This window comes from Daphnia pulex, chromosome 10 (assembly GCF_021134715.1).
Source record: "Daphnia pulex isolate KAP4 chromosome 10, ASM2113471v1".
Taxonomy (NCBI): domain Eukaryota; kingdom Metazoa; phylum Arthropoda; class Branchiopoda; order Diplostraca; family Daphniidae; genus Daphnia; species Daphnia pulex.
In genome coordinates, this window is record NC_060026.1 from 998,886 (window position 1) to 1,022,718 (window position 23,833).

Genomic DNA, 23,833 nt, shown 5'->3' on the forward strand with positions numbered 1-23,833 from the left:
CCATTTCGTTATCCATCGGTGCGTATACGCGCTAGTATACCTGCGCGGCTATCGTGTCCTATGGGCCTACTCGCTCCCGCCTGGTTTCCAGCGTCCTTCGTGTTGTCTTTATAATTGTGACGTTATCTGTGGTGATAGCCAAACATTCAAAAATCCGATCTGCGAATTTTTGGCAGTTTGAGTTCTTGACGAGGTTGAAGGTTTCGTTCAAGTAATTTCCGAAGAATAGAAATTACAATTTACGACGTTCGCTATAGGATTGGTAGTTTCAATGTGTACACAGCTGTGTACGCACCTCGGCACATTTTAACATATAGGTAGGATAATGTGCTGCGACTAGGCCGTGGGGCGTTGCTTTGAATTGCTCTGAGAGATGGACGAGATGGACCTCTTATCTACTTGAGTTATTTAAACATCGTGTTGTATTTGAATTTTAAGTTTATTGTCATGCTGTTACCAAAATGTTGGGAATGGTAATTCGCCGATAGTCTTATTACCATAGAAGAACCATAGATTACCAAGAAGAATGTTGTTGTAGTTGTTAGTTGCTGGAAAAAGTGGGTGGGTCTGATAAATTAATTAGATCGACCCATTTGACTGGAAGTGTCTCAATATTTTTGTGAGCTAATCGATTCTTTTGTTTGGATTGCAGTTGCAACCGATGGAAAACACGAATCTTCGCTTTTTGTTAAATCGACGGTATTCACGAGGAAGTCGTTTCCCACTTAATGTCAACTCTGAAATTCTCTACGGATGGAGAGCGATGCTGATCACCCAGACATGTCACCCAGTATTCTCCTAAAAAGGTAGGACCCAGTTACAGCTGAACTTTGATGACATTCGTTTAGAATTATCTTCCGACAAGTTTGTTGGTATTGGAGGATTTCGGTGTCTGTCTGCCGACTCGATCCTTTGATACTGGCAGGTTTTGGTTAGGCATTTTGCTCCGTTTGTCCTTGTCTTTTGCTCTGCCACCACAAGGGAAATGTTGATTTTAGCAAAGAATTTTAGAGCCGCTTAGTTTATACAAATCTTACAGAAAATGGACAGACACTGAAACTGTGCAGTGTACCAGCTGACGCAATCCTTGAGTAGTTTTTACGAATCGATTAATAATTTTTGAATGTTTGAACTTGATGGCTTCTGCCAGTGTAGTTTCTCCAAGTTCTTAAATCCCACTCCACGAGTCAAGCGTAGATAAAAGTTGAGAGTCATTTCTAGAGCTATTTGATTTTTGGCATCCGATATCCCCGCCCCCCTTATCGTCCATTTTAATGGCTACTTGTTGAGACTGATCCTGCCTATGTTGTCCTGGAAGGCGATGGATTGCATCATGGATGCCGGAATCCGGATCTCATCCGCTTTTTTCTAGTAACATCTCAGGTTTGTTCATTTGTGGTAATTTGTTGACCGTGTGTGATAGAGCCGCGAATTGACCTCCTAAGGTCTTTGGCGGAGTGAGAGCACTGTAAGAACGTGCCTTTTTTAAAATGATTTTTATTGAATCTTTGGAGGAAGAGCCATGCAATGTTGACTGTTTTACCGCTTTGTTTATGACTCAGAAAATTAAATATTTTAACTTAAGCTTATCGAGTTTTCCGCCGGAAAAGTCGCTGTTTAAACAAAAGCGCTTGTAGACGTAAGAAATGGAAAATGGTATTTTTACTCTGCGATTTTCTTCTTCTTACATCAGTGACTGTAGTTCGCCTAATGTTGTTGATTGAACATCGTGACTGATCACGAAAGAATCATATGGACAGCAGAATCAGCGGTCGAGTGTACGGGAGTGTACCTAAATTTTGACCAGCATTAACTCACGCCACTCTTTTGAGATTCCCTTATCACTTCGTTCGAAAATGCGATAAAAATATCAAAGGGCCTTTGGCCTTACAATTGGTTGTATTAGGGAAGTCACTACTTTTTCCCAGCTACAAACAAACAGCTAAACATAATCAGCTTTCATGTAAATTATGTATTGTATGCCACCAAAGAACTTGGGCTAGTTTAGGCAGAGGTAAGCGCACTTGTGTCTGCGCTTTACTATTTACTCTGTGCTCACGAAGATTTATTGCTACGTTGATAATGTAATGTGATATACGTATATATTTTTTTTAAAACGAAGTCTTGATAGCAAATGTAGATGCGTAATCATGGATAGAGAGCACCCCGATATGCCGCCGAGTATTCCCCTAAAAAAGGTAGGACCTAGTTAATTTCTTTTCCACTAGAGCTGCAACTTTATGTTAAAATTTGTTTGAATTTCATTCCGATGTTTTTTTGGTATCGAGCGTTTTCGGTTTTCTGTCTGCCCACTTGATAGTTTGATACTGGCAGGATTAGGTTAGGCATTAGTGTGTTGTGAATCATTTTGATATCCTATTTCATACTAAAGCTTGATTCGTCCTCGAAAGCGTACCGAATCTGGAATGCTATAGTCATTCATCTTAATCTTCACGAACGAAGCGCAGTAATTATTCTGATTTTGACTGCGGACATTTTTTTTTTTAATTTTCGTGATCGTCCATTTCGGTGGCTACTTGCAGAGCCATCGCATACTGGATGTATTGCGATGGCGATGGATTTCACCGGATCGCACAGATTCCGGATCTAATCCTCATTTGTCTGACATTACATTTTTGTTCGTTTCTTCAACATTTTTATCGTGCTTGATAAAGCCGCGAATTTTATAATTAATGACATTACCCCAGGTTTTCAGAGGAAGTTGATTTATTAATATTCGAAGGCGTCGAATAAATCCAGTCCGAACTCCGAAGTGAGTGCGTTGAAAAAAAAACTTGCCTTTTAAAAATTACTTTTTAAAGAATCCTTTGAGAAAGTCGTGGGTTGATCTGATAGTATTCTTTTTATTTTTAATTTTTGAAATGTAAGATGACAAATATACGTCGTAAATAATATGCAATCATAAAATTGCGTTTTAAATTTGCGCCGCAATAAAAATATGTTTATAATACACAACTTGGGGGTGCACACACTACATTTGATTATAAACTCGCGCCACTCTTTTACGATTCCCTCATCACTTGTCCGAAAATGCGATAGCACATTTGTGTAGGGTAGTAAGACACGCAAGGATTTTCACCGCGGTGACAAGCAGGTCCTGTAAAACGGGGAATAAAATTCAATTCGTATTATGACGTTTCGAATTTTTTCGCGTTTAACTTTCACCACAATTCATAATTATTACCTCGGCGATTTCCAGATAGGATTTCAGTCGAGGCGGGGGACCAAAAAAGGCTGCCGCTTTGATTTCAACGTTCTGTACATAAAATTCCCACGATTTGGATTTTTAGCGGGAGAAGACAATTGGATTGCCACAATAAGACAACTGAAAATCGCCTGTTATTTGTCCAAAAAGATTTCATGTTATATAGAAGAGTATAACATATTTTATTTTAAGTATTTTCTTTCCAGTTCAATTAGACGTAAATCAGTTAATTATAAAACAGACAGTTAAAAATATTATTCACGCACCGAAGTTATGGTTAATACTTTTGGAAAACTATCGCCAAAATTACGATAGCAAACGATAAAAATTACTAGAATTAAAAAAAACTTCCAAAATGTCGTATCCATCGTGTGTACACGTCTGTAGTGGAACGTAGAATGCTTCCCACTGCAGTGGTGAAGCCACCTTTGTGTTCACCAAAAATTTGTCTCATATCTACGCTAATAATTTGATAAAAATTTTTATGAAACTACGCGTCTACGTTGATAGTAAATGCAAACTTGAGTTTGTCATTTGAAGTCACCTTAAATTATAATTTATGTTATCTTGGAGAATAATAACACAGAAATATCGAATTATTCTGTGATTATTTCAATTATTTTTTTTGGCTTGATTATCATCTGGTGATAGCTGGCCGGTGGCTGATGGTGGTAGCATCAGGGACACTTTGACATCACTTTTGACTTGAGGTTAGAGCCCTTCTCGCCTGAAAAATGACAGAATTTGTGTCTGCCGATTCCAACTTTTGCGTCTAATAAACAGGGCGACTAAATGAGGGTCCAACCTTTTTTGGCCGTGTTTGGCACGTTGTTCAGGTCGCAGGTGACGGGATCACCGGCGTTTGCGGTGGTAATCCCGGTTGAATAGTTGATCAATGTTGGTGTTGATAATTCCCCGCTTGTATTGTTACCTCAAGCAAATAATGACACATAACGGCAAAAACTCTGGCCCGTACGATTGTTTAATACTTGATGTCATTCTAAATGTAATTCAATTCTTGGATGAAAGAAAACTGTCGATATGGTGTTATATTTATGTGAGTTGCTGATGGTCGACTGAATAACAGAAAGTTTGAGTAGAAGTCAAATATCCCGTTTGAAAGAATACGAAAGGGGGGATGCAAAGGCAAACGTTGGAGGTACGGGGGAGGGAAAAATCCAAAATTGCCGCCGTCGTTTCCAATTTTCATCAGTTTTGGGGCGAAAAGCGAGGGCTGCAGATGTCTGAGCGTTTGTTGTCCGACGTTAAGTCGATTCGACCATCGAAAATATGTTTCTCTTGTTAAATTGCTTGTGTTATGAATATGGGAGCTGTTTATATCAACTTACAAGTAATAGTGTGTGGTCTGCAGAACGTCTAATCAACAAATTCTACGAAATTTATTAACCATCCCTTCAGTGAGCCTTGCGGTGAATAATCGGAATCGTGTACAATTGAGATTATGGGACCGCTGGAATTTACGTAACACGGAAGAGAAGCTGTAAGATTATTGTCAGGCGCCTCGAAACCAGGGTAACCAGTGGCTGAAAACAATTGAGGCGATTCCTTTGGCATTCCATCGTATACCTGGTTCGTTTGACACAGTTGGCATGATTATTTTGAATTTGAATTAACGTATGATAATTAAGAGTTCAGTATTACATATAGCCAGTCGTGTTGAGCCTCCATTTCAAAATCGACAATTTCTAATCTGATTTTCCAAATTGGGTCGGGAGTGGTGATGATGTATTCGCAGACTTCTTTAGAAGGGTAAAAGTTTGGATAGTTTGGTGATGAGATAGGTGTGCTTTCCTCTGTGGCTATGTAGGAGCCTCCGCATACTTGAAAAAATTAAAAAATTAATAAGACTTTTGCAACTGGAATTTAAATGTCAACCTGAATAACTTGCACAGTTACCACGATAAGTATTATATATGATTTTAAAAATACATATAGAACCTGACGAAGTCTCGATAAGGTTCAATATGAAAGTCATAAAAGTTAAGCCCAGTTAAGCCCAACAATCCCGATGGTCGTTGGCACTGCGATGGTAAAGTAACAAGTTTGATTAACTTGTAAAAATTCTGATAGCATGGTGACGTTATGTTTGCAGCATTGAGGTCATCGCAACAGTTTTGGATCATCAGATAGAGTTAATTCTGAATTTACGTTAAAGAATATGGCCAAGATCACACGGCAGACGTGTGATTCCGCGTGGTAAGAAATTTAATAACAAATATTACCAGGCATCAAAAATAAATACTTCTGTGTTAATCATTGCTGTTTTTCAAAATCATCTGAAACGTTCTTTAATTGCTATTGGTTTTTATCACCTGCTATCGGCGTTGTTGGTGATTCTGTCGAAGTTGTTGTTATTTTAACAGTTGTTTGTTCTCGTGTTGTCGACTGCGTCACGGTGCTGCTGGTTGTCGTTGGCGATGCATCGATCCAGCGGATGTTGTCGATGGCGACAGCATCCACAACGTCCGTGCCACAATACGCGTAAAACGCCAACTGTCAACGTATTTACTAGAATAAAATCTAATTAATTTTGGAAGGTGACGCATTTACCGAGAATTCAGATCCGCTGCGGAGTGGAAAGAAACTGACAGGATACGTAACCCAATTTAGATTGTTGATGTCGGAATAGTTCCATAAACTGACAAGCAGCCTCTCGTTTCCGTTTTCATTTAGATACAGCTGAGAATTTAAAATTTAGATTATGCTGTAATCCCACTAGATTTCTTATATTTAATTTTATATTTGTATTTCAACATTATTCTGTGTACCCATTAAATTTGTTACTAGATTAATGTACCTCGAGATTAGTGAACTGGGGCCATTTGGATCGGATCCAAAAGTCGAACGATATGGAAATGTCATTGTAGCTAGAAGCGGGAATTTGAAATGTTGGACTGCGCAAAACTGCGACGCCGAACGACAATGTGGCGCCGCGATCGACACGCATGTAATTTCTTCCGGCCGGAGGATTAGGGGCCGGATTCTCCAATTCCCACGAGTAGTTAATGTCCTCAATCTTCCATCGAACTCCGGTCTGCGATGGGGAGTCGTCAGTCCAGAAATTTGGCGACCCAACTTCGAAATCGGTGCTCAGATCGGAAAGTTGTTGCGAATTTCTTGGTTTTATTCCGCCGACGCTGTTGTCGCAATCCTTGTGCTGATCCTGACAATATTCACCGGCAAGTGTCAGGTTGTTTAAAACAAGCAACACAACACCGACTGACAGTAGGAAAATGTTTCTTTCCATGTTGGTTATAGTAAAAGTCACAGAAAAATTTCGCCAATGAACTAGAGGCGTTGACGTTCGCTACAGGAATGGCAGTTTAAATGTGTACACAGCTGTGTACGCTCCTCGGCATATTGTAACCGAAATAAGCTGATAAAACGAATTGCTTTTTTTAATAGCTGTTTTTAAGAGCCGGAAAAGAACAGTTTGGATTTTATGGTGTTATTTGGATTTCTGGGACTAGGCTGTGGAAAATTCGTTTGGATCGCTTTGATGACGTACGAATTTTTAAGACCTCATTTTTTTCAGTTTTTTATACATTGTTGTGCAGTTGAATTTTAAGTTTATCTTCATGCTGCTGTTACCTAAATGTTTGACATGTTAATGCGTCCATTTGACCTAAAGTTTCGATATTTTTGTGACCTAATCCTTTTGTTTGCTTTGATTTTTAGTTGCAACCGATGGAGAACATGAATCTTTGCCTTTGGTTAAATCCATTCTCGTCGTTTCCCACCTGGATGATGTCAACTCCGAAATTCTCTACGGATGGAGAGCACCCAGACATGCTGCCCAGTATTCTCCTTAGAAGGTAAGACCACTAACACGTAGTTTATTTCCTTTCCACTAGAGCTGCATTTTTTATGGCATTCTTTTAAAATTTTCTTCCGACAAGTTTGTTTGAGTGATTTCGGTGTCTGTCTGCCGACTCAATCCTTTGATACTGGCAGGTTTTTGTTATGCATTTTGCTCCGTTTGTCCTTGTCTTTTGCTCTGCCACCACAAGGAATTTGTTATTTTTGCAAAGGATTTTAGAATTGTCTTTTGTTGATACGACTGAAGGTGGGCGGACATAAGGGACCGCACAGTCTCCTGCTGACGTAATTCCTGAGTTTGAGTAGATTTACCAATCACTGATTAATTTCTAAATGTTTAAACTTGAGGCAACTACCAGTGCTGTTTTTTATCCTAGGTCATTGCGTTTCCGGAAATATTCCATTCGTCCAGCTTTATCGATTTTTTTGAACAGCTTCATCAATTCAGGCAACAGGTAGAACCGAAAACTCACTCGAAAATGGGTTTTGATTTGGGTGGTAAAATCTGGTAAAATCCGTTGTGAAATGAAACAATTTTTTCCTAGTATAGTTGACGGCGGACCAGCATTAGAATACTATGTTCATTTATCTCCGCTCCACGAGTAAAGCGTAGATAAAAGTTCAGTAGCCAGCATAATCATTTGATTTTTGGCATCTGATATTTCATTTTTTTTTTCATTTTTTTCATAATCGTCCATTTCGATGGCTATTTGTTGAGACTGACCCTGCCTATGTTGTCCTGGAAGCCGATGGATTGCATGAATTCGGAATCCGGATCTCATCCGCTTTTATCTTGTGACATCTCATTTTTTTTTTTTCATTTGTGATCACACGCTCCTCAGTGTCTTTCGTTAGATCATTCACGAATAGGGTTGAAGTATTGATTGTTGATTTACGAGTCCATTCGTCACCTGAACTTATTGACGTCGATGAGCTGGATAGGATGGAAGAGAACCTTTGGGCGAAGGTATCCATAATTTTTCCTTTCTCTCGCTCAGCAGTCAGGGTCGGTTATAATAACGAAAGGATGTTATTAATCCTTCCGGATTAAATCTTTGTGAAGAAAAATAGTTGAATTCCGTTTAATGGTTGATTTAAACATTTTAGTGATGGCACTGATGCATGGCGTGGCAGCAAGGAAACTTTTACACAAAGCTTTACCACTGTCGAGAAACGTACTGCGAGAGATACGCGTTGTCTGGGCAATTTTATGACTTATTAAACTGGTGATAAAAGCGCTAAGTCATTTCGGTGATGCAATCGTCTCCGAAGGCGAGCGCGCTAATGACTTATTTTCATTTTAGTTTTATTTTTCTCTTTCAGACAACTGCCTTTTATCTAGGCAAGAGTTTTGACTGAGCAGTTCAATTGACGATTTGTGTCTGCTGATTCCCGCCTGCCTATGTTGTGGAAGGCGCTGGCGGTGTTACATGAACTCCGGAATCCGGATCTCATCCGCTTTTGTCTAGTGAGATCTCATTTTTTATCACTAAAGGAAATTCATTATTTGAAATAATTGTAAAATTTATCCGTTATACGTGAGGATGTGAAATAATTTATTTCACATCCTCACGCCACACTTTTACAATTTTCTTATCACTTTGTTTAAAAATGCGACAACTTTTTTTTATTTATTTTTTTTTTTAACTTCAACGATCTCGTGATCTCACGACGCCAATTGATGATCAGCCTGGTGATGCAATCATCTCTTGAGGCGTACGAAATAATTGTTTGCAACAAATCAATTTTCAGAGTTTTGCCATTTATTTACGCAAGGGTATTGGCTGAGCAGCTCAGTTGACCAAGATACAAGATTTAGCTTAAAAGCGCTTAAAAGTGACATTCGGGCACCGTTGCATAAGGTTTACAACACTTACTCAAAAATGATTTGTCTACTAAATGGTGACTAAAATAAGGCGAAGATTGACAGAAGGGCCAGGTTATAGGCTACAGCTCGCGGCTCGCCCCATATTAATATTTGTCGACTTCCCCCCAAAAATGTTAAATGTTTCTTATCGTTTCATCAGCCACTGAAGAATTTCTTCGAAGGACAAGCATACTTCTGTTAAAATGGAAAAATAATAATTATTGTTTTTGTATTTCTGCTGATGATAATCTATTTGAAACAGGATCATCACGTGGTATGTACTTTGATTCTGCTTACAAGGGAGAACCCATCGAAGACGTTAGTATGGCATAATTCCTTCGCAGTTTCGTAACCAAAATAAGCCTGTTCAAAATAAATGTCAAAAATAGACGTTTTTACCAAAGTTTCATCGAGATGCAGACTGGGCGACTAGACATAGTCAGACAGATAGAGAAACACAGAAAAAAGGAATAAACACCCAGCTAGCAGCTTCAACAACTTTTCCTATTGTTGAACCGCTTTTTGACTCGTCAGCTTTTCTCTCGTCAGCTTTTCTCTCGTTTGCCAGATATTTTAACAATTCTCCTTGTTGTTTCAAGATTTCCGTCAACTGATCGACTTTTTCCTTTAAATCTTCTACGCTGGCCTGGGATAGAGACAAAAAAATAATTGTAATGAATGCGGAAAGTGATTTGACTTGGGGGAAATCACATCATCTGTTGATTGTTTAGGCAGCGCTACTGACTGAAGTGCATCGCTAGAACAAATATTCAAAGCAATGAGAGTAAAAATTAAATGTAACACGGAAGCCATGGTTTTTTCCTATGGCTAAGGCACTTCTTTACTGAAAAAAACTCGACTCTGATTCGAACTTTTACATCCGTCTTGGATAAAGTGCGCGACAGAATTTGGAGCTAGTGAACAGAGCTGCATTTTACCAAGCTGATGATTATTCGACGTTATCTTTCGGCCGCTTTCGGCTGTGATTCGATAAATTTTTCACCACCTTCTTCCTAATCTGAGTTGCAACCATTTCACACCAATAACTTGTAAACGGCATTTTAGATCTCGATGCGGTTTGGACAGTTATTTGCGTGACGTGGCACTACTAATTGTAAAAAGGAAAATTATAATTTTTTAATTTACGGTAATACGATGCACGAACGCGTTTTCCGGAAAAAAGTGGGCGGAGGATTATCGGAGGATTATTGCACGAGTTGTGAGTCATTTTTATTTCCTATTTCACACCGAAGATTGTTTCGTTCTCGAAAGCGTATACCGACACTAGAATGCTATAGTCATTTATCTGAAACCCATCTCAAGTAGCCTAACATCTCATTTTTGTTCATTTGTGGTAATTTGACCGTGTTTGATCAAGCCGCGCATTTATTACTTCATGTCTTTGCTGAGAGAAATTGCTTTTTAAATGATTTTTATTGAATCTTTTGAGAAAGAGCCATGCAATGTTGACGTTACCGCTTTGTTTAGGACTCAGAAAAAGTCAAAATTAAATAGTTTACCTAAAGTTTATTGGGGTTTCCGCCAGAAAAGTCGCTGTTTAAACAAAAGCGCTTGTAGACGTAAAGGTACCGGTCGAAGGTATTTTTACTCTGCAATTTTCTTCTTCCATCAGTGGCTGTAGTTCTCCTATTGGTTTTGATTCAACATCTTGACTAGTCACGAAAGAATCATGAGGACAGCAGAATCGGCGGTCGAGTGTACAGGAGTGCACCTAAATTTTGACCATTAACTCACGCCATCTTTTGAGATTCCCTTATCACTTGGTGCCAAAATGCGATAACAATTTCACTGAGCTTATTTTCTTACAACAGGCTGTATTATGTAAAGTCACTACTTTTTTCACCCACAAACAAACGGCTAAACATAAACAACTTTAATGTAAATTATGTATTATATGCCACCGAAATACTTCGGCTAGTATTCTAAGGGCAAAAGTGACAAAAGTGATACCGTTGTACAAGAACTTCAAAATCCCAAGGGTTTTCACCACGGTATTAAGCAGTTCCTGTCAAACGTGGAATTATGATTAATCATGTTTGAATGCGCGTTTTAACTTTAATCACCGTACCGGTACGTTATTTTATTACCTGGGCGATTTCCCAATTGGATTTCGGAGGAGGTGGAGGGCCAACAAATGCTGCCGCTTTGATCAACATTCTGTAAATCAAATTCCCACGATTTTCTTTTTTGGGTGGAGTAAAGAATTCAGTTGCCTTTTTAAGACCATTCGCAACCACCTGTCATTTAGTCGGATTTCAAGATTTCATTTTTAAAAAGAAGCAGATCAAGTCTTTCCTTTTCCAGTTAAATTAGACGTAAAACAGTTAATTATAAAACAGATAGTTAAAAATATTATTCACGCACCGAAGCGACGGTCAATCCATTCGGCAAAATGTCGCCATCGTGAAGATAGCAAACGAAAAAACTGACCCCGAAAAATAAATTCACCCAAAATGTTCTACCCATCGTGCGTACACGTCTACACCATAGCGTAGAATGCTCAACACTGCTGCAGTGGTGCGCACTTGTGTCTGCGCTTTAATGTTGACTCTTGTGTTCACGAAGATTTTTGGCTACGTCTACATTGATTGATGTGTGTTATCTTATTGTTTTTTTAAATGTACCAAAATCTTGATAACAAACGTAGATGCTTAAAAATCTAGAAATTTGTGAGTTGGAAAGTGATTCAAATTTAAGTTTTGTCATTTGAAGTCGTTATTTTGGGGGATAATAAGTTAATAACGCAGAAAAATCGAATTCTCCTATGTTATTTAATTATTTTTAGCCTAGATTATCATCTGGTGCTAGCTGGACTGCTTTTGAGTGTGGTGGTATCAAGGATACTTTGACATGACTTTTGATTGTAGTCGATAAACGCAGATAAACGGTTACTATTTACGGAAAGTAGCGTTACGTTACGGATCGACCGTTAAGTTTCTCTTTCAATTATGGTGCAATCAGAACAAATCCCATAAGCGCTTCAATTGCTTGGATATTCGTGTGTATTGTATAAATACCATTCCATTTCGTTATTCATAGGTCCATCCACGCTGCTCATGTATACCTGTGCGGCTATCGTGTCCTAGCTCCTGCCTGCCCTCCATAATTATATACGTGTGGTGTATACAATTGTGTCGGTTATAATTCATCCGGTTCTTGAAATCTCATCCACATTGTTGATAATATTTGAAGCATTGCGTAGAAAACAAGTAAAACAGAACAAGTGATAATTAGAATTAAACCTGATCGGGTTAGCATGCGTCGAAATCGGTCAGCGGGCGGGATAGCTAAAAATTCAAAAATCCGATCGGCGAAGTGTTGGCAGTTTGAGTTCTTGAGGTTGTAGGGATCGTTCAAGTAGTTTCCGAAGTAGATGTGCTGCATAAGATTGTAAACTGTTGCATTTTCATTCGCTGGCAAATCTCTATCCCTCGTGTTTGGTGTCGTTGGGCCCACTGGACGCCGTTCTCTTTTGTAGCAGTCGCGAATGATTTCACGGCCATTCTTTGAGGTCTGAATTGTAATGGACTTGGTGTTTTTCTCAATCGACCACCACGTCTCTGGCTTCTCTTGCTTTTTCTTTATTTTGAACAAGACAAATGCGTGATGAAGTGCCACTTTGGTCATTTGCGCCGAATTGAGCGGGTTGCTGTACACTCTCACCAGCTCGATCTCTTCGTCTTCACCCAACAGTTTCTCGAATTTCTCTTCTTTCGTCGTCTTATTTCGTCCGAAACGACGAAGCTCGCTGTTGGTCATGACGTGCTCCTCAATGTCTTTCGTAAGATCATGCACGTCAGGGTACAAGTACAATTTGCGAGTCCATTCGCCACCTGAACTTCTTGACGTCGATGAGCTGGATGAGAACCTTTGGGCGAGTGAATCCATAATTGTTTTCTTAAAAAAAAGGTGGTGACAGATCAGCACTCAGGGTCGGTATAATGGTATGGAAAGGGTGTGATCCGTCGGGATTGAATCTTGGTGAGGAATTAAAGAAAAATGATGGACTTCCGTGGGGTGGTCAATTAAATTATTTGAGTGATGGCTGATCAGCCGCTGAATGGCTTGGCAGCATGGAAACTTTTACACAAACCTTTACCGTTGTTGAGAAACGTACTGCGGGAAATATGTGCTGTCTGGGCCATCTCACTTCGTCAACTGATGATAAAAGCGCTAGATCATTTCGGTGATGCAATCTGCCGACCGAAGGCGGAGGTGCTATAATGACTTTGAGTTTTGCCTTTTATTTACGCAAGGCTTTTGGCTGTGCAGCTCAGTTGACAAGTTTAAGCTCAAAAGTGACGTCCGGGCGCCATTCATTAACAGGTTTATATTTACTTGGAGATTTTTTTTTTCGTTAATTTTTTAACATAGAAACTTTTCTGATGAGGGAACCACGCACATTTTTATATTAAGGATAGGGCCATTCTTGATTTCAGATTCAGATTTTCATCATTGGGGAGGGGTTTGTGCGAAAAAAATTTCTAATTTTGCTTGTCAAATCCTTCAACTTATTGCTTTTGATTTTATGACATGTTTTCTTTTCTTCAAAATTCATGTTTTGAAAGGGTAAATTATGTTGAATGAACAAGCAAATGACATCTCCCTACTAAATCTTACTGAAAAGGCTATTTGTATTTTTAAATTAAGTAAATTCTTTTTTTTTTTAAACTTAAGTAGGTGTAGGTCATATTCGCTATCTTGATTTGGGTCCCTTGCTAACGCAGGTAGCTGACATTATGTCATTATCTTCTTAAGACGAGTCTTTCATATACTGAGTTTTGAGACGTGTCAAATAGATGGCGTGTTGAACTGTTGATTGTGTCAGTTATGGGCTTATGGCGGTTTGCTGTCAAAAGTTAAGCTATCTTTTCTTCGAAAATAACCAATGAATTCATAGGTAAATTCAAGTGATTTCGTGTGTAACTTGTCGGTGATTTGTTCTTTTCCGTGTATATGTTGGATAACCTTAATGTTTCTCATCCACTTACAGGAGGAAACGTCTAGGAGTAGTGCAGCCTACTGTCAACTATTTTGTTCAAAATCATTGTATATTTTACTGAATGTGCCATTGAAATGATACAGGTAACAACCAACACTAGCTTTATTACAGTATTGCTGAAACATGTGTTCTTCTCATCTTTTATTAGGATTCATCATAATTGTCCGCTGTTTGTATTGGACTTGCAAGATTACCTACCCCAGCATGGATCAATCGCTCATTCCATCTTCTAGAGAACCTTGGATAACTGATTGATGGTTTCATGTGTAAGTTCACTTGTCATGTTGTCACTGAACTTTCTATGTTGCAGTCTAATATGTATTTAAAGTATTGATCTCCAATCCGTCTTATGTTTCAGAGACAATTTCAAGTGTATACTGATAACTGTTTAATTATTCTTTTACATCATAGAAGTCAAGTACATTGAGGACACAAATTATAAACAAGGTGACTTGTTTTTCTTTATTTTTTTATTTACAGGTTCTAAACTGCTGGTTTCTAAATTTGCATGGCAGATTTTATGAAAAGTCCTGTCATTTCAAGAAAAGTCAACAAGGTCTGTTGTTTGCTGACCTGTTGGCTGCTACCTTGAATCCTCCTTGTTGACTTCTTTACACAGGCCCTCCTGATTTGAGGTATTACTTTCTGCCGATACAATCTTGCTTGAATATTATTGGCATCCAAACAAATGTTTATTCTGCTTACAGGGTAATCCTTCGCTACTGATCATGGACTTCATCCATTGGTGACAACCGACGAGAGAATACTGTAATTGAAGACAGATCAATTGTTTAGTTAGATCAAATTACAAGTGCATATCTGGGCTCCCTTCTTTTCTGTGGCCCCGTTTCCCTAACTAACCACTAACCAACGCCCGCCGGTGGTCACTCACCCGCTGTGAACCCAGGAGGAGGGGAGGGCTCTGGTCGAACGGGGACTTGGAAGGCTCATGATCCGATGAAAACTTTTGGAGGGTCATGAGTATAACCCGGAAGCCTAGTATGACTACATCTCCCCGGAAAAACTTGCCTCGTACTTCTCTCTTCTTCTCGGTCCAGATAAATATCTCTGGGGGCCGTAGACATGTCCTATAACAGCATGTGCGAGTTAAACAAAGCAACCCACTACCCAATGAAAGAAAAAGCCATGGTTTATTACTTGCTATCTAAACCATTGCTTTTTGTCTCATTGCCGCAGCGGTGGTGGCGGGTTGCGTTTAACTCGTACAGAAGAAATACGTCTTGAACCGGACGCTCTGTTTATTGAATTTTTTCGACATTTCAAAAATAAAATAAAGTTGGTTTCAAAACTTCAAATCATATGTTTATTTATTACAGATATTACATTGTTTAGGTTTAACATTGGTCTATGGGGTTTAGGGTATAAATTTAGAGGATGGTAGGTGTATGTTAGTGGGGTTTGAAGAATTGGAAGGTATAAGTTTGTGGGGTTTGGAGACTAGTTGGTTGGGATATGATTGTGGGGTTATAGATTAATAACTGATTTTTTATCCAAAACTTGAAAGATACCCCCCCCCACTTCCCTTTCCCAACCCCGCAAACATGTTTATTATTTGATTGACATAAACAACCCATTTTTTTAACTTATAAACGGTAAACTGCATAGTAACGATGACAATTTAACAAAATAATGATGCAACTTCGGTAACACGACACCAGCACCAAGGAACGGCCAATTGAACTTGATGTAGAAAGATCTTTCACCAGTATAGGCTGCAGCAACGTGCCACATCGGAAAGCAACTGCGCGAACATAAACGCTAAACCTATAACCAAAATGAAATGAATTAATGTTCAGCATCAATAGAATTGCTGTCAATGAAAAGACGAATAAATGTCACTGTGTTATTTACAAGAATTAAAGCCCTCAGCTGGCTGCGTCAAATCCATGTGAAAGTTGGGCAGCAACAAAGAAGCTCAAACTCCACCAGGGTGTTAATCCTATTTTTAAAAAAAACTCGATTACTAGTATCAACCACGATTTCTCAAATGACAAAACAAAAATGATCAAAGTTAAGTTAAACTACAAAATCCTTCAGAATAAATGTTGCAAAGGAATGTACAGTTGGTAAGCTTTGCCAAGGTTCAATTTCCACAACTGAAATAGGTTGAAGAGATAGGCACTAACTAAATCTCTAGTCTCACACAGTCTCACAGTTAGAAAGTTGAACATTATATTTACCCGAATTGTTCTGAAGTGTTTCTGACAAACGTGGAGCTGGTACAGAAAAAAAGAGACGACATTTTGGCAAAATGTTCAGCTGCTCAGGCCACCCGATTTTGCCATGTAGAAATTATAGGCTGTTACTACCAGATAAATACCTAAATTCACACAACAATAATTAACACAGTCACAACTCACATCCAAGAATCCAAAGAGAAATTACCATTTTTACGAATAAAAATTTCAAGAAAGAAAAGTACGGCGTATTAAGTATCCAATCCAACGATACGTTTTCAATCAGTGTCAATCAGTCAATCAGTGTTATAAAATGGCGGAATTTCGTTTTGAGTAACGAAGACACTCGCGCCATCTAGCAGACATAATTTTAGCCACCTAGTGATATCCGACATATTCCTTAGCATTCAGACGTCTGGAGTCTGGACGGAACGGCAGGAACATTTTTTCCAATAACTATTTTAAAATAAATTTAGCAAATAATAAGTTGTAAAGTAAACGTAAACTCGTAAACAAAACCTTGCGGTTAATGTTTGGTCAATGGGAGTTTGGGATGAAGAAGTTTTGATGTGTTTCTTTCTGTAAAGCAAGATTTGCATAGATTAAGGTGAAATGTAGTTCATGAATAATTTTACGACAAGAAGCTGCAAAATGATACTACAACACACTTTGACATGAGTATCTGAAATTCCAGTGAACCAGTCAGTTCACCAGTTACAGCTTTCTAGTCCTGGCAAACAGCCAGAAAACAATGTAAGAAGAAACATCAACAATTAATCATTTCAGGAGATCACAACAGGTATGGTTTAAGTCAATATAACCACTCCCTACAACTAACCACACATGTTATTGAAATAGATCTGTCATCTGTGCATTACACAGGGTCGCACAGGGTAATCAAGATTTGGCAGTCAGCATTCTCAGTACTCTTCAAGACAAAATGAAATCCTTGAAGATGTCTTCTGTTGTCACTTTGTCCTACATCGTCCCAGAAGAACTGCTACTTTGCATCATCACAATTCAAAACATTCCAGCCACAGAGTTCCAGCACTCCTTTTACGTTCCGTCCAGACGTCTGAATGCTAAGGAATATGTCGGATATCACTAGGTGGCTAAAATTATGTCTGCTAGATGGCGCGAGTGTCTTCGTTACTCAAAACGAAATTCCGCCATTTTATAACATTGATTGACTGATTGACACTGATTGAAAACGTATCGTTGGATAGGATACTTAATACGCCGTACTTTTCTTTCTTGAAAGTTTTATTCGTAAAAATGGTAATTTCTCTTTGGATTCTTGGATGTGAGTTGTGACTGTGTTAATTATTGTTGTGTGAATTTAGGTATTTATCTGGTAACAGCCTATAATTTCTACATGGCAAAATCGTGTGGCCTGAGCAGCTGAACATTTTGCCAAAATGTCGTCTCTTTTTTCCTGTACCAGCTCCACGTTTGTCAGAAACACTTCAGAACAATTCGGGTAAATATAATGTTCAACTTTCTAACTGTGAGACCGTGTGAGACTAGAGATTTAGTTAGTGCCTATCTCTTCAACCTATTTCAGTTGTGGAAATTGAACCTTGGCAAAGCTTACCAACTGTACATTCCTTTGCAACATTTATTCTGAAGGATTTTGTAGTTTAACTTAACTTTGATCATTTTTGTTTTGTCATTTGAGAAATCGTGGTTGATACTAGTAATCGAGTTTTTTTTTAAAATAGGATTAACACCCTGGTGGAGTTTGAGCTTCTTTGTTGCTGCCCAACTTTCACATGGATTTGACGCAGCCAGCTGAGGGCTTTAATTCTTGTAAATAACACAGTGACATTTATTCGTCTTTTCATTGACAGCAATTCTATTGATGCTGAACATTAATTCATTTCATTTTGGTTATAGGTTTAGCGTTTATGTTCGCGCAGTTGCTTTCCGATGTGGCACGTTGCTGCAGCCTATACTGGTGAAAGATCTTTCTACATCAAGTTCAATTGGCCGTTCCTTGGTGCTGGTGTCGTGTTACCGAAGTTGCATCATTATTTTGTTAAATTGTCATCGTTACTATGCAGTTTACCGTTTATAAGTTAAAAAAATGGGTTGTTTATGTCAATCAAATAATAAACATGTTTGCGGGGTTGGGAAAGGGAAGTGGGGGGGGGTATCTTTCAAGTTTTGGATAAAAAATCAGTTATTAATCTATAACCCCACAATCATATCCCAACCAACTAGTCTCCAAACCCCACAAACTTATACCTTCCAATTCTTCAAACCCTACTAACATACACCTACCATCCTCTAAATTTATACCCTAAACCCCATAGACCAATGTTAAACCTAAACAATGTAATATCTGTAATAAATAAACATATGATTTGAAGTTTTGAAACCAATTTTATTTTATTTTTGAAATGTCGAAAAAATTCAATTAACAGAGCGTCTGGTTCAAGACGTATTTCTTCTGTACGAGTTAAACGCAACCCGCCACCACCGCTGCGGCAATGAGACAAAAAGCAATGGTTTAGATAGCAAGTAATAAACCATGGCTTTTTCTTTCATTGGGTAGTGGGTTGCTTTGTTTAACTCGCACATGCTGTTATAGGACATGTCTACGGCCCCCAGAGATATTTATCTGGACCGAGAAGAAGAGAGAAGTACGAGGCAAGTTTTTCCGGGGAGATGTAGTCATACTAGGCTTCCGGGTTATACTCATGACCCTCCAAAAGTTTTCATCGGATCATGAGCCTTCCAAGTCCCCGTTCGACCAGAGCCCTCCCCTCCTCCTGGGTTCACAGCGGGTGAGTGACCACCGGCGGGCGTTGGTTAGTGGTTAGTTAGGGAAACGGGGCCACAGAAAAGAAGGGAGCCCAGATATGCACTTGTAATTTGATCTAACTAAACAATTGATCTGTCTTCAATTACAGTATTCTCTCGTCGGTTGTCACCAATGGATGAAGTCCATGATCAGTAGCGAAGGATTACCCTGTAAGCAGAATGAACATTTGTTTGGATGCCAATAATATTCAAGCAAGATTGTATCGGCAGAAAGTAATACCTCAAATCAGGAGGGCCTGTGTAAAGAAGTCAACAAGGAGGATTCAAGGTAGCAGCCAACAGGTCAGCAAACAACAGACCTTGTTGACTTTTCTTGAAATGACAGGACTTTTCATAAAATCTGCCATGCAAATTTAGAAACCAGCAGTTTAGAACCTGTAAATAAAAAAATAAAGAAAAACAAGTCACCTTGTTTATAATTTGTGTTGACTTCTATGATGTAAAAGAATAATTAAACAGTTATCAGTATACACTTGAAATTGTCTCTGAAACATAAGACGGATTGGAGATCAATACTTTAAATACATATTAGACTGCAACATAGAAAGTTCAGTGACAACATGACAAGTGAACTTACACATGAAACCATCAATCAGTTATCCAAGGTTCTCTAGAAGATGGAATGAGCGATTGATCCATGCTGGGGTAGGTAATCTTGCAAGTCCAATACAAACAGCGGACAATTATGATGAATCCTAATAAAAGATGAGAAGAACACATGTTTCAGCAATACTGTAATAAAGCTAGTGTTGGTTGTTACCTGTATCATTTCAATGGCACATTCAGTAAAATATACAATGATTTTGAACAAAATAGTTGACAGTAGGCTGCACTACTCCTAGACGTTTCCTCCTGTAAGTGGATGAGAAACATTAAGGTTATCCAACATATACACGGAAAAGAACAAATCACCGACAAGTTACACACGAAATCACTTGAATTTACCTATGAATTCATTGGTTATTTTCGAAGAAAAGATAGCTTAACTTTTGACAGCAAACCGCCATAAGCCCATAACTGACACAATCAACAGTTCAACACGCCATCTATTTGACACGTCTCAAAACTCAGTATATGAAAGACTCGTCTTAAGAAGATAATGACATAATGTCAGCTACCTGCGTTAGCAAGGGACCCAAATCAAGATAGCGAATATGACCTACACCTACTTAAGTTTAAAAAAAAAAAGAATTTACTTAATTTAAAAATACAAATAGCCTTTTCAGTAAGATTTAGTAGGGAGATGTCATTTGCTTGTTCATTCAACATAATTTACCCTTTCAAAACATGAATTTTGAAGAAAAGAAAACATGTCATAAAATCAAAAGCAATAAGTTGAAGGATTTGACAAGCAAAATTAGAAATTTTTTTCGCACAAACCCCTCCCCAATGATGAAAATCTGAATCTGAAATCAAGAATGGCCCTATCCTTAATATAAAAATGTGCGTGGTTCCCTCATCAGAAAAGTTTCTATGTTAAAAAATTAACGAAAAAAAAAATCTCCGAGTAAATATAAACCTGTTAATGAATGGCGCCCGGACGTCACTTTTGAGCTTAAACTTGTCAACTGAGCTGCACAGCCAAAAGCCTTGCGTAAATAAAAGGCAAAACTCAAAGTCATTATAGCACCCCCGCCTTCGGTCGGCAGATTGCATCACCGCAATGATTAGCGCTTTTTTACCACCATCAGTCTACGTCGTAAGATTGCTCTGACAGCACATATTTCCTGCAGTACGTTTCTCGACAACGGTAAAGGTTTGTGTAAAAGTTTCCTTTCTGCCACGGCATTCAGCAGCGGTCAGCCATCACAAAAAAAAATTAATTGACCATCAAACGAAAGTAAACTATTTTTCTTTAATTCCTCACCTCAAGATTTAATCCCGACGGATCAAATCCTTTCCATATTATTACCGACCCTGAGTGCTGAGCTGTAACAACTTTTTGTTTGTAGAAAAAAATTGTGAATTCCCTCGCCCAAAGGTTCTCATCCAGCTCATCCAGCTCATCGACGTCAAGAAGTTCAGGAGGCGAATGGACAAGAATTTGTGATGCGCATGGTGCTAATGATAAAGCAAAATGCCAAAGTCACGATCCACAACGCCTGCCTTATAAATACTGAATCCACTTAACTTTACAACAATAAAAGAATTAAAAACAGTGGATATAACGTCAACCTGCGAAAAAAACACTAACAAATTACAATTTAAAAATAATTTGGGGTTTCAAAAGCTCGCCATTCCAGCTATGGAGTAGTACTGTACCAGCCGTCCAGCTCTACTAAAATCGACTAAAATATAAATCGTAACCTAGCCGCAAACAGGAAAATACGTTCAATACTTCGTTTGTTTTTCTTCTCCATAGGCGTCGGCAGCGGTACGCAGCGTGATTACTCAGGCGATAAATGCACCACTAGGTGACGCCCTCGTGAAGATATTGACGTTCATATAAATACAAACAAGGACGGTGGACAGAAAGTGAAAGGAAGAATGGAAGGTAAAAGAAGATGTCGTACCTTGTAGCACCTTGATAAGAAAATTCCCCTCGACATCACTTGATGCTCCAGACCAATCAAGGGAGGAATTAACCTATAAAATAAAAAAAAAATTTAGCAATTAAAAATCGAAAGTAAAGAACAGGTTGATCAAATGGATTTCAAAGGGTAGTAAGAATTTCACAAGTTAACCAGTATAAAAGTGGCAGGTGTGCTGAATGGTTTTCTTTCCAACTTAACGTCTTTATCTATTACGTATCAAGTCTATTATCTGATTGTTACGATACCGAAAACCTGAGCAAGAAGATGCGGCGGCAGAGCCGGAAGAGGCGCTCATGATGGTTGAAAGCAGTGCTGACATCAATAAGAAGCTGTGCGGTAGGTTTTTACTTTCAAGGGTATTTACCTAAGTGCCTTGAGCGACTCGTCCTACTTTATGGCCAGTGGGCCAGTCTATTAGTGGACTAAATAAAAAGTTCGTTACATATAATCATTGTCGATAAGAAGCAAATTTAATTTGAAAGAACTTAAATTTAAAGTTTACTAGCTCACGCAAGATAAAATTTAAAAATCGATGCTTGAATTAGACCCCCTCACCTGACGCAATCTTCCTCTGCTCATCGCCAAATTGAGTTCAGTTGGCAACATCAATCGAATCTGAACGTTGATTAACATGAGATGGGTGTAACCGTTACACCCTTGATTCATGGTCACTTGGCACTTCCACCTCCAGTAAACACGTATGATATCGCATCAGGGGAAATCCCTAATTAAATCAAAGACGTTGATGATGAAGAGGTGGGGTCCTACATCTCCATTAAGGCGATGGGCAAGGTCTTAGTCCCCTCATTAGGCAAACAATATTGACGCCCATTACAGTATAAATAAGCAAGTAAAATCCAACATAACCAACACAAAACCCACAACCCCCAACTAAGAATCAAAATGGCGAGAACAAGTGCGCTGTGCCAGGTAAGCTAATTGTTATCTTTTCAATTTGTCTGCAGTCTGTAGAATAATAGAGCCTAAATTTCAAGTGTATTTACTCAATTAATTTGTTTACCTGTCGCAGCTATTGCTCGTGTCGTGCTGCATAAGTCTAGTGGTCGTCAACGCCATGCCGATGCCATCAAGTGACGACAGCAGCGAAAGCTCCAAAGAACGAAACCTAGAAAGTTCCATGGAAGCCGGAGGATGTCCAACTGGAGGATGTCAACCCGTAGGATGTCCAACTGGAGGATGTCAACCCGTAGGATGTCCAACTGGAGGGTGCCAACCCACAGGATGTCCAACTGGAGGATGCGGCCAACCCACAGGATGTCCGACCGGAGGATGCCCAGGAAATGAGGAACGAAACCTAGAGATCGAGACTTCCCAGGAAGCCGTACAAGTGGAAGAGAGAGTCAGTGTATCTGTAGAAGAAATTGAAATTGAATTGGAATCTGAAGATCCAGCAACCGGCTGTATCGATGCATCATGTAGAAATCAAGGCGCCGCCAGAAGACCTGTACCTTGCACAGGTCCAACCTGCAACCCCGTCGCTCCACGAGTCCCAGCACCTTGCACAGGTCCAACCTGTACACCCGTCGCTCCAAGAAGACCTGCACCTTGCACAGGTCCAACCTGTACACCCGTTGCTCCACGAGTCCCAGCACCTTGCACAGGTCCAACCTGTACACCCGTCGCTCCACGAGTCCCAGCACCTTGCACAGGTCCAACCTGTACACCCGTCGCTCCACGAGTCCCAGCACCTTGCACAGGTCCATCTTGCACACCCGTCGCCCCACCATCACCGGCACCTTGCACAAGTCCATCCTGCACCGAAGCACCTGTTGTCGCAAAACCCCCAAGGAGAAGAACTACGGCCCCACCAGTCGCTCCGGCTGAGCCAGCTGCACCTTGTCCAACTTGCAAAACCACCACCACTACCACCACAACAACTTGCACAACAAACTGCGCCCCAACCACTTGTACAACCCCAGGCTGTGCAACTGCCTGAACGGCCGGTGCAACCGGAGATTGAAGATCGAGCGAGAGCGGGTATGGGATACAATAGCTGCACACTTACAATTCTGTAGCTGATAGATATAACAAAATGGGAAGGCTAATACAATACACAGGAACAAACTAAAAAGTTCTTTAAGTTGTTTTTTTTTTTTTTCCGATTCGCCACACATTTCAGAAAAAAACCTGACACACTTTAACTCGCGGCAATAATAATCAGGGCCTCTTGCTGTCGAATACTGTTTGATAAAAAGGTTCTCGACTTATTAGTCACTTCCGAATCTCCCATGCCCTCCCCCTCCTAATCTCACTCTATTCCGCAAAAGCAACAACTCCGTATTTCCAGACTGTAAACTA

General features: G+C 39.4%; 4 protein-coding genes and 5 long non-coding RNA genes across 20 annotated transcripts; 3 read left to right on the forward strand and 6 right to left on the reverse strand.

The window, feature by feature from the left end:
• Positions 1 to 369: 369 nt before the first annotated feature.
• Positions 370 to 14,880, forward strand: LOC124204649. 2 transcript variants are annotated; one of them, XR_006879017.1, is made up of 6 exons: positions 370 to 806; positions 6,926 to 7,062; positions 13,948 to 14,039; positions 14,105 to 14,222; positions 14,437 to 14,591; positions 14,664 to 14,880. It is a non-coding gene; the product is annotated as an uncharacterized LOC124204649 (long non-coding RNA). The 2 variants fall into 2 exon arrangements; XR_006879018.1 differs by lacking the exons at positions 370 to 806; positions 6,926 to 7,062 and adding an exon at positions 13,710 to 13,854.
• Positions 2,845 to 3,645, reverse strand: LOC124204648. The gene is made up of 3 exons (XR_006879016.1): positions 3,493 to 3,645; positions 3,206 to 3,357; positions 2,845 to 3,118 (listed from the first exon to the last, which is right to left on the reverse strand). It is a non-coding gene; the product is annotated as an uncharacterized LOC124204648 (long non-coding RNA).
• On the reverse strand, positions 4,191 to 6,574 carry LOC124204645. The gene is made up of 6 exons (XM_046601749.1): positions 6,045 to 6,574; positions 5,798 to 5,926; positions 5,560 to 5,740; positions 4,889 to 5,067; positions 4,576 to 4,813; positions 4,191 to 4,470 (listed from the first exon to the last, which is right to left on the reverse strand). Exons 1-5 carry the CDS (start codon positions 6,492 to 6,494, stop codon positions 4,604 to 4,606), a joined length of 1,149 nt encoding a protein of 382 aa, XP_046457705.1. The 5' UTR covers positions 6,495 to 6,574; the 3' UTR covers positions 4,191 to 4,470; positions 4,576 to 4,603.
• LOC124204646 lies at positions 8,808 to 9,848 on the reverse strand. The gene is made up of 4 exons (XM_046601750.1): positions 9,645 to 9,848; positions 9,412 to 9,579; positions 9,216 to 9,296; positions 8,808 to 9,128 (listed from the first exon to the last, which is right to left on the reverse strand). Exons 1-4 carry the CDS (start codon positions 9,744 to 9,746, stop codon positions 9,090 to 9,092), a joined length of 390 nt encoding a protein of 129 aa, XP_046457706.1. The 5' UTR covers positions 9,747 to 9,848; the 3' UTR covers positions 8,808 to 9,089.
• LOC124204647 lies at positions 10,743 to 11,476 on the reverse strand. Its single transcript, XM_046601751.1, has 3 exons — positions 11,319 to 11,476; positions 11,042 to 11,191; positions 10,743 to 10,959 (listed from the first exon to the last, which is right to left on the reverse strand). The coding sequence occupies exons 1-3, from the start codon at positions 11,418 to 11,420 to the stop codon at positions 10,828 to 10,830; spliced, it is 384 nt and encodes a 127-aa protein (XP_046457707.1). The 5' UTR covers positions 11,421 to 11,476; the 3' UTR covers positions 10,743 to 10,827.
• A 703-nt stretch (positions 14,881 to 15,583) lies between the features above and the next one.
• On the reverse strand, positions 15,584 to 17,041 carry LOC124204652. Of its 4 annotated transcripts, none has more exons than XR_006879023.1 (6): positions 16,993 to 17,041; positions 16,674 to 16,733; positions 16,363 to 16,610; positions 16,158 to 16,297; positions 15,829 to 15,916; positions 15,584 to 15,741 (listed from the first exon to the last, which is right to left on the reverse strand). It is a non-coding gene; the product is annotated as an uncharacterized LOC124204652 (long non-coding RNA). The 4 variants fall into 4 exon arrangements; XR_006879024.1 differs by lacking the exon at positions 16,993 to 17,041 and adding an exon at positions 16,823 to 16,957; XR_006879022.1 differs by lacking the exon at positions 16,993 to 17,041 and adding an exon at positions 16,823 to 16,957 and having other exon boundaries at positions 16,363 to 16,733.
• On the forward strand, positions 16,849 to 18,516 carry LOC124204651. The gene is made up of 5 exons (XR_006879020.1): positions 16,849 to 16,953; positions 17,047 to 17,432; positions 17,498 to 17,634; positions 17,876 to 17,963; positions 18,051 to 18,516. It is a non-coding gene; the product is annotated as an uncharacterized LOC124204651 (long non-coding RNA).
• Positions 18,517 to 18,906: 390 nt separating this feature from the next.
• Positions 18,907 to 22,673, reverse strand: LOC124204654. Of its 5 annotated transcripts, none has more exons than XR_006879026.1 (8): positions 22,536 to 22,673; positions 21,767 to 21,936; positions 20,848 to 21,566; positions 20,500 to 20,757; positions 19,741 to 19,832; positions 19,558 to 19,675; positions 19,201 to 19,355; positions 18,907 to 19,128 (listed from the first exon to the last, which is right to left on the reverse strand). It is a non-coding gene; the product is annotated as an uncharacterized LOC124204654 (long non-coding RNA). The 5 variants fall into 5 exon arrangements; XR_006879025.1 differs by having other exon boundaries at positions 21,767 to 21,925; positions 22,536 to 22,660; XR_006879027.1 differs by lacking the exon at positions 21,767 to 21,936 and having other exon boundaries at positions 22,536 to 22,663.
• Positions 21,917 to 23,606, forward strand: LOC124204653 (keratin-associated protein 16-1-like). Of its 4 annotated transcripts, none has more exons than XM_046601755.1 (3): positions 22,249 to 22,444; positions 22,545 to 22,992; positions 23,089 to 23,606. In XM_046601755.1, the coding sequence occupies exons 1-3, from the start codon at positions 22,418 to 22,420 to the stop codon at positions 23,469 to 23,471; spliced, it is 858 nt and encodes a 285-aa protein (XP_046457711.1). In that variant the 5' UTR covers positions 22,249 to 22,417; the 3' UTR covers positions 23,472 to 23,606. The 4 variants fall into 4 exon arrangements, with proteins under 4 accessions (XP_046457709.1, XP_046457711.1, XP_046457712.1 ...); XM_046601756.1 differs by having other exon boundaries at positions 23,137 to 23,606; XM_046601754.1 differs by having other exon boundaries at positions 22,250 to 22,444; positions 22,545 to 22,665; positions 22,696 to 23,606.
• Positions 23,607 to 23,833: the final 227 nt, after the last annotated feature.

Excerpts from the sequence above, each read along its gene's own strand:
- LOC124204645 (XM_046601749.1), bottom strand. The coding sequence starts at position 6,494 with ATGGAAAGAAACATTTTCCTACTGTCAGTCGGTGTTGTGTTGCTTGTT. Across the intron at positions 5,068-5,559 it reads ACCAACAACGCCGATAGCAG|TATGCGGAGGCTCCTACATA; the intron begins GTGATAAAAACC and ends AATTTTTTCAAG. Across the intron at positions 4,814-4,888 it reads CTCAACACGACTGGCTATAT|GTATACGATGGAATGCCAAA; the intron begins GTAATACTGAAC and ends CAAACGAACCAG.
- LOC124204653 (XM_046601753.1), top strand. The coding sequence starts at position 22,418 with ATGGCGAGAACAAGTGCGCTGTGCCAG. Across the intron at positions 22,445-22,544 it reads GAACAAGTGCGCTGTGCCAG|CTATTGCTCGTGTCGTGCTG; the intron begins GTAAGCTAATTG and ends TACCTGTCGCAG.
- LOC124204646 (XM_046601750.1), bottom strand. The coding sequence starts at position 9,746 with ATGGCTTCCGTGTTACATTTAATTTTTACTCTCATTGCTTTGAATATT. Across the intron at positions 9,580-9,644 it reads CTAAACAATCAACAGATGAT|GCCAGCGTAGAAGATTTAAA; the intron begins GTGATTTCCCCC and ends TCTCTATCCCAG. Across the intron at positions 9,129-9,215 it reads CCCTTGTAAGCAGAATCAAA|AAGTATGCTTGTCCTTCGAA; the intron begins GTACATACCACG and ends CCATTTTAACAG.
- LOC124204647 (XM_046601751.1), bottom strand. The coding sequence starts at position 11,420 with ATGGGTAGAACATTTTGGGTGAATTTATTTTTCGGGGTCAGTTTTTTC. Across the intron at positions 11,192-11,318 it reads ATGGATTGACCGTCGCTTCG|GTGGTTGCGAATGGTCTTAA; the intron begins GTGCGTGAATAA and ends ACTAAATGACAG. Across the intron at positions 10,960-11,041 it reads CCAATTGGGAAATCGCCCAG|GAACTGCTTAATACCGTGGT; the intron begins GTAATAAAATAA and ends CACGTTTGACAG.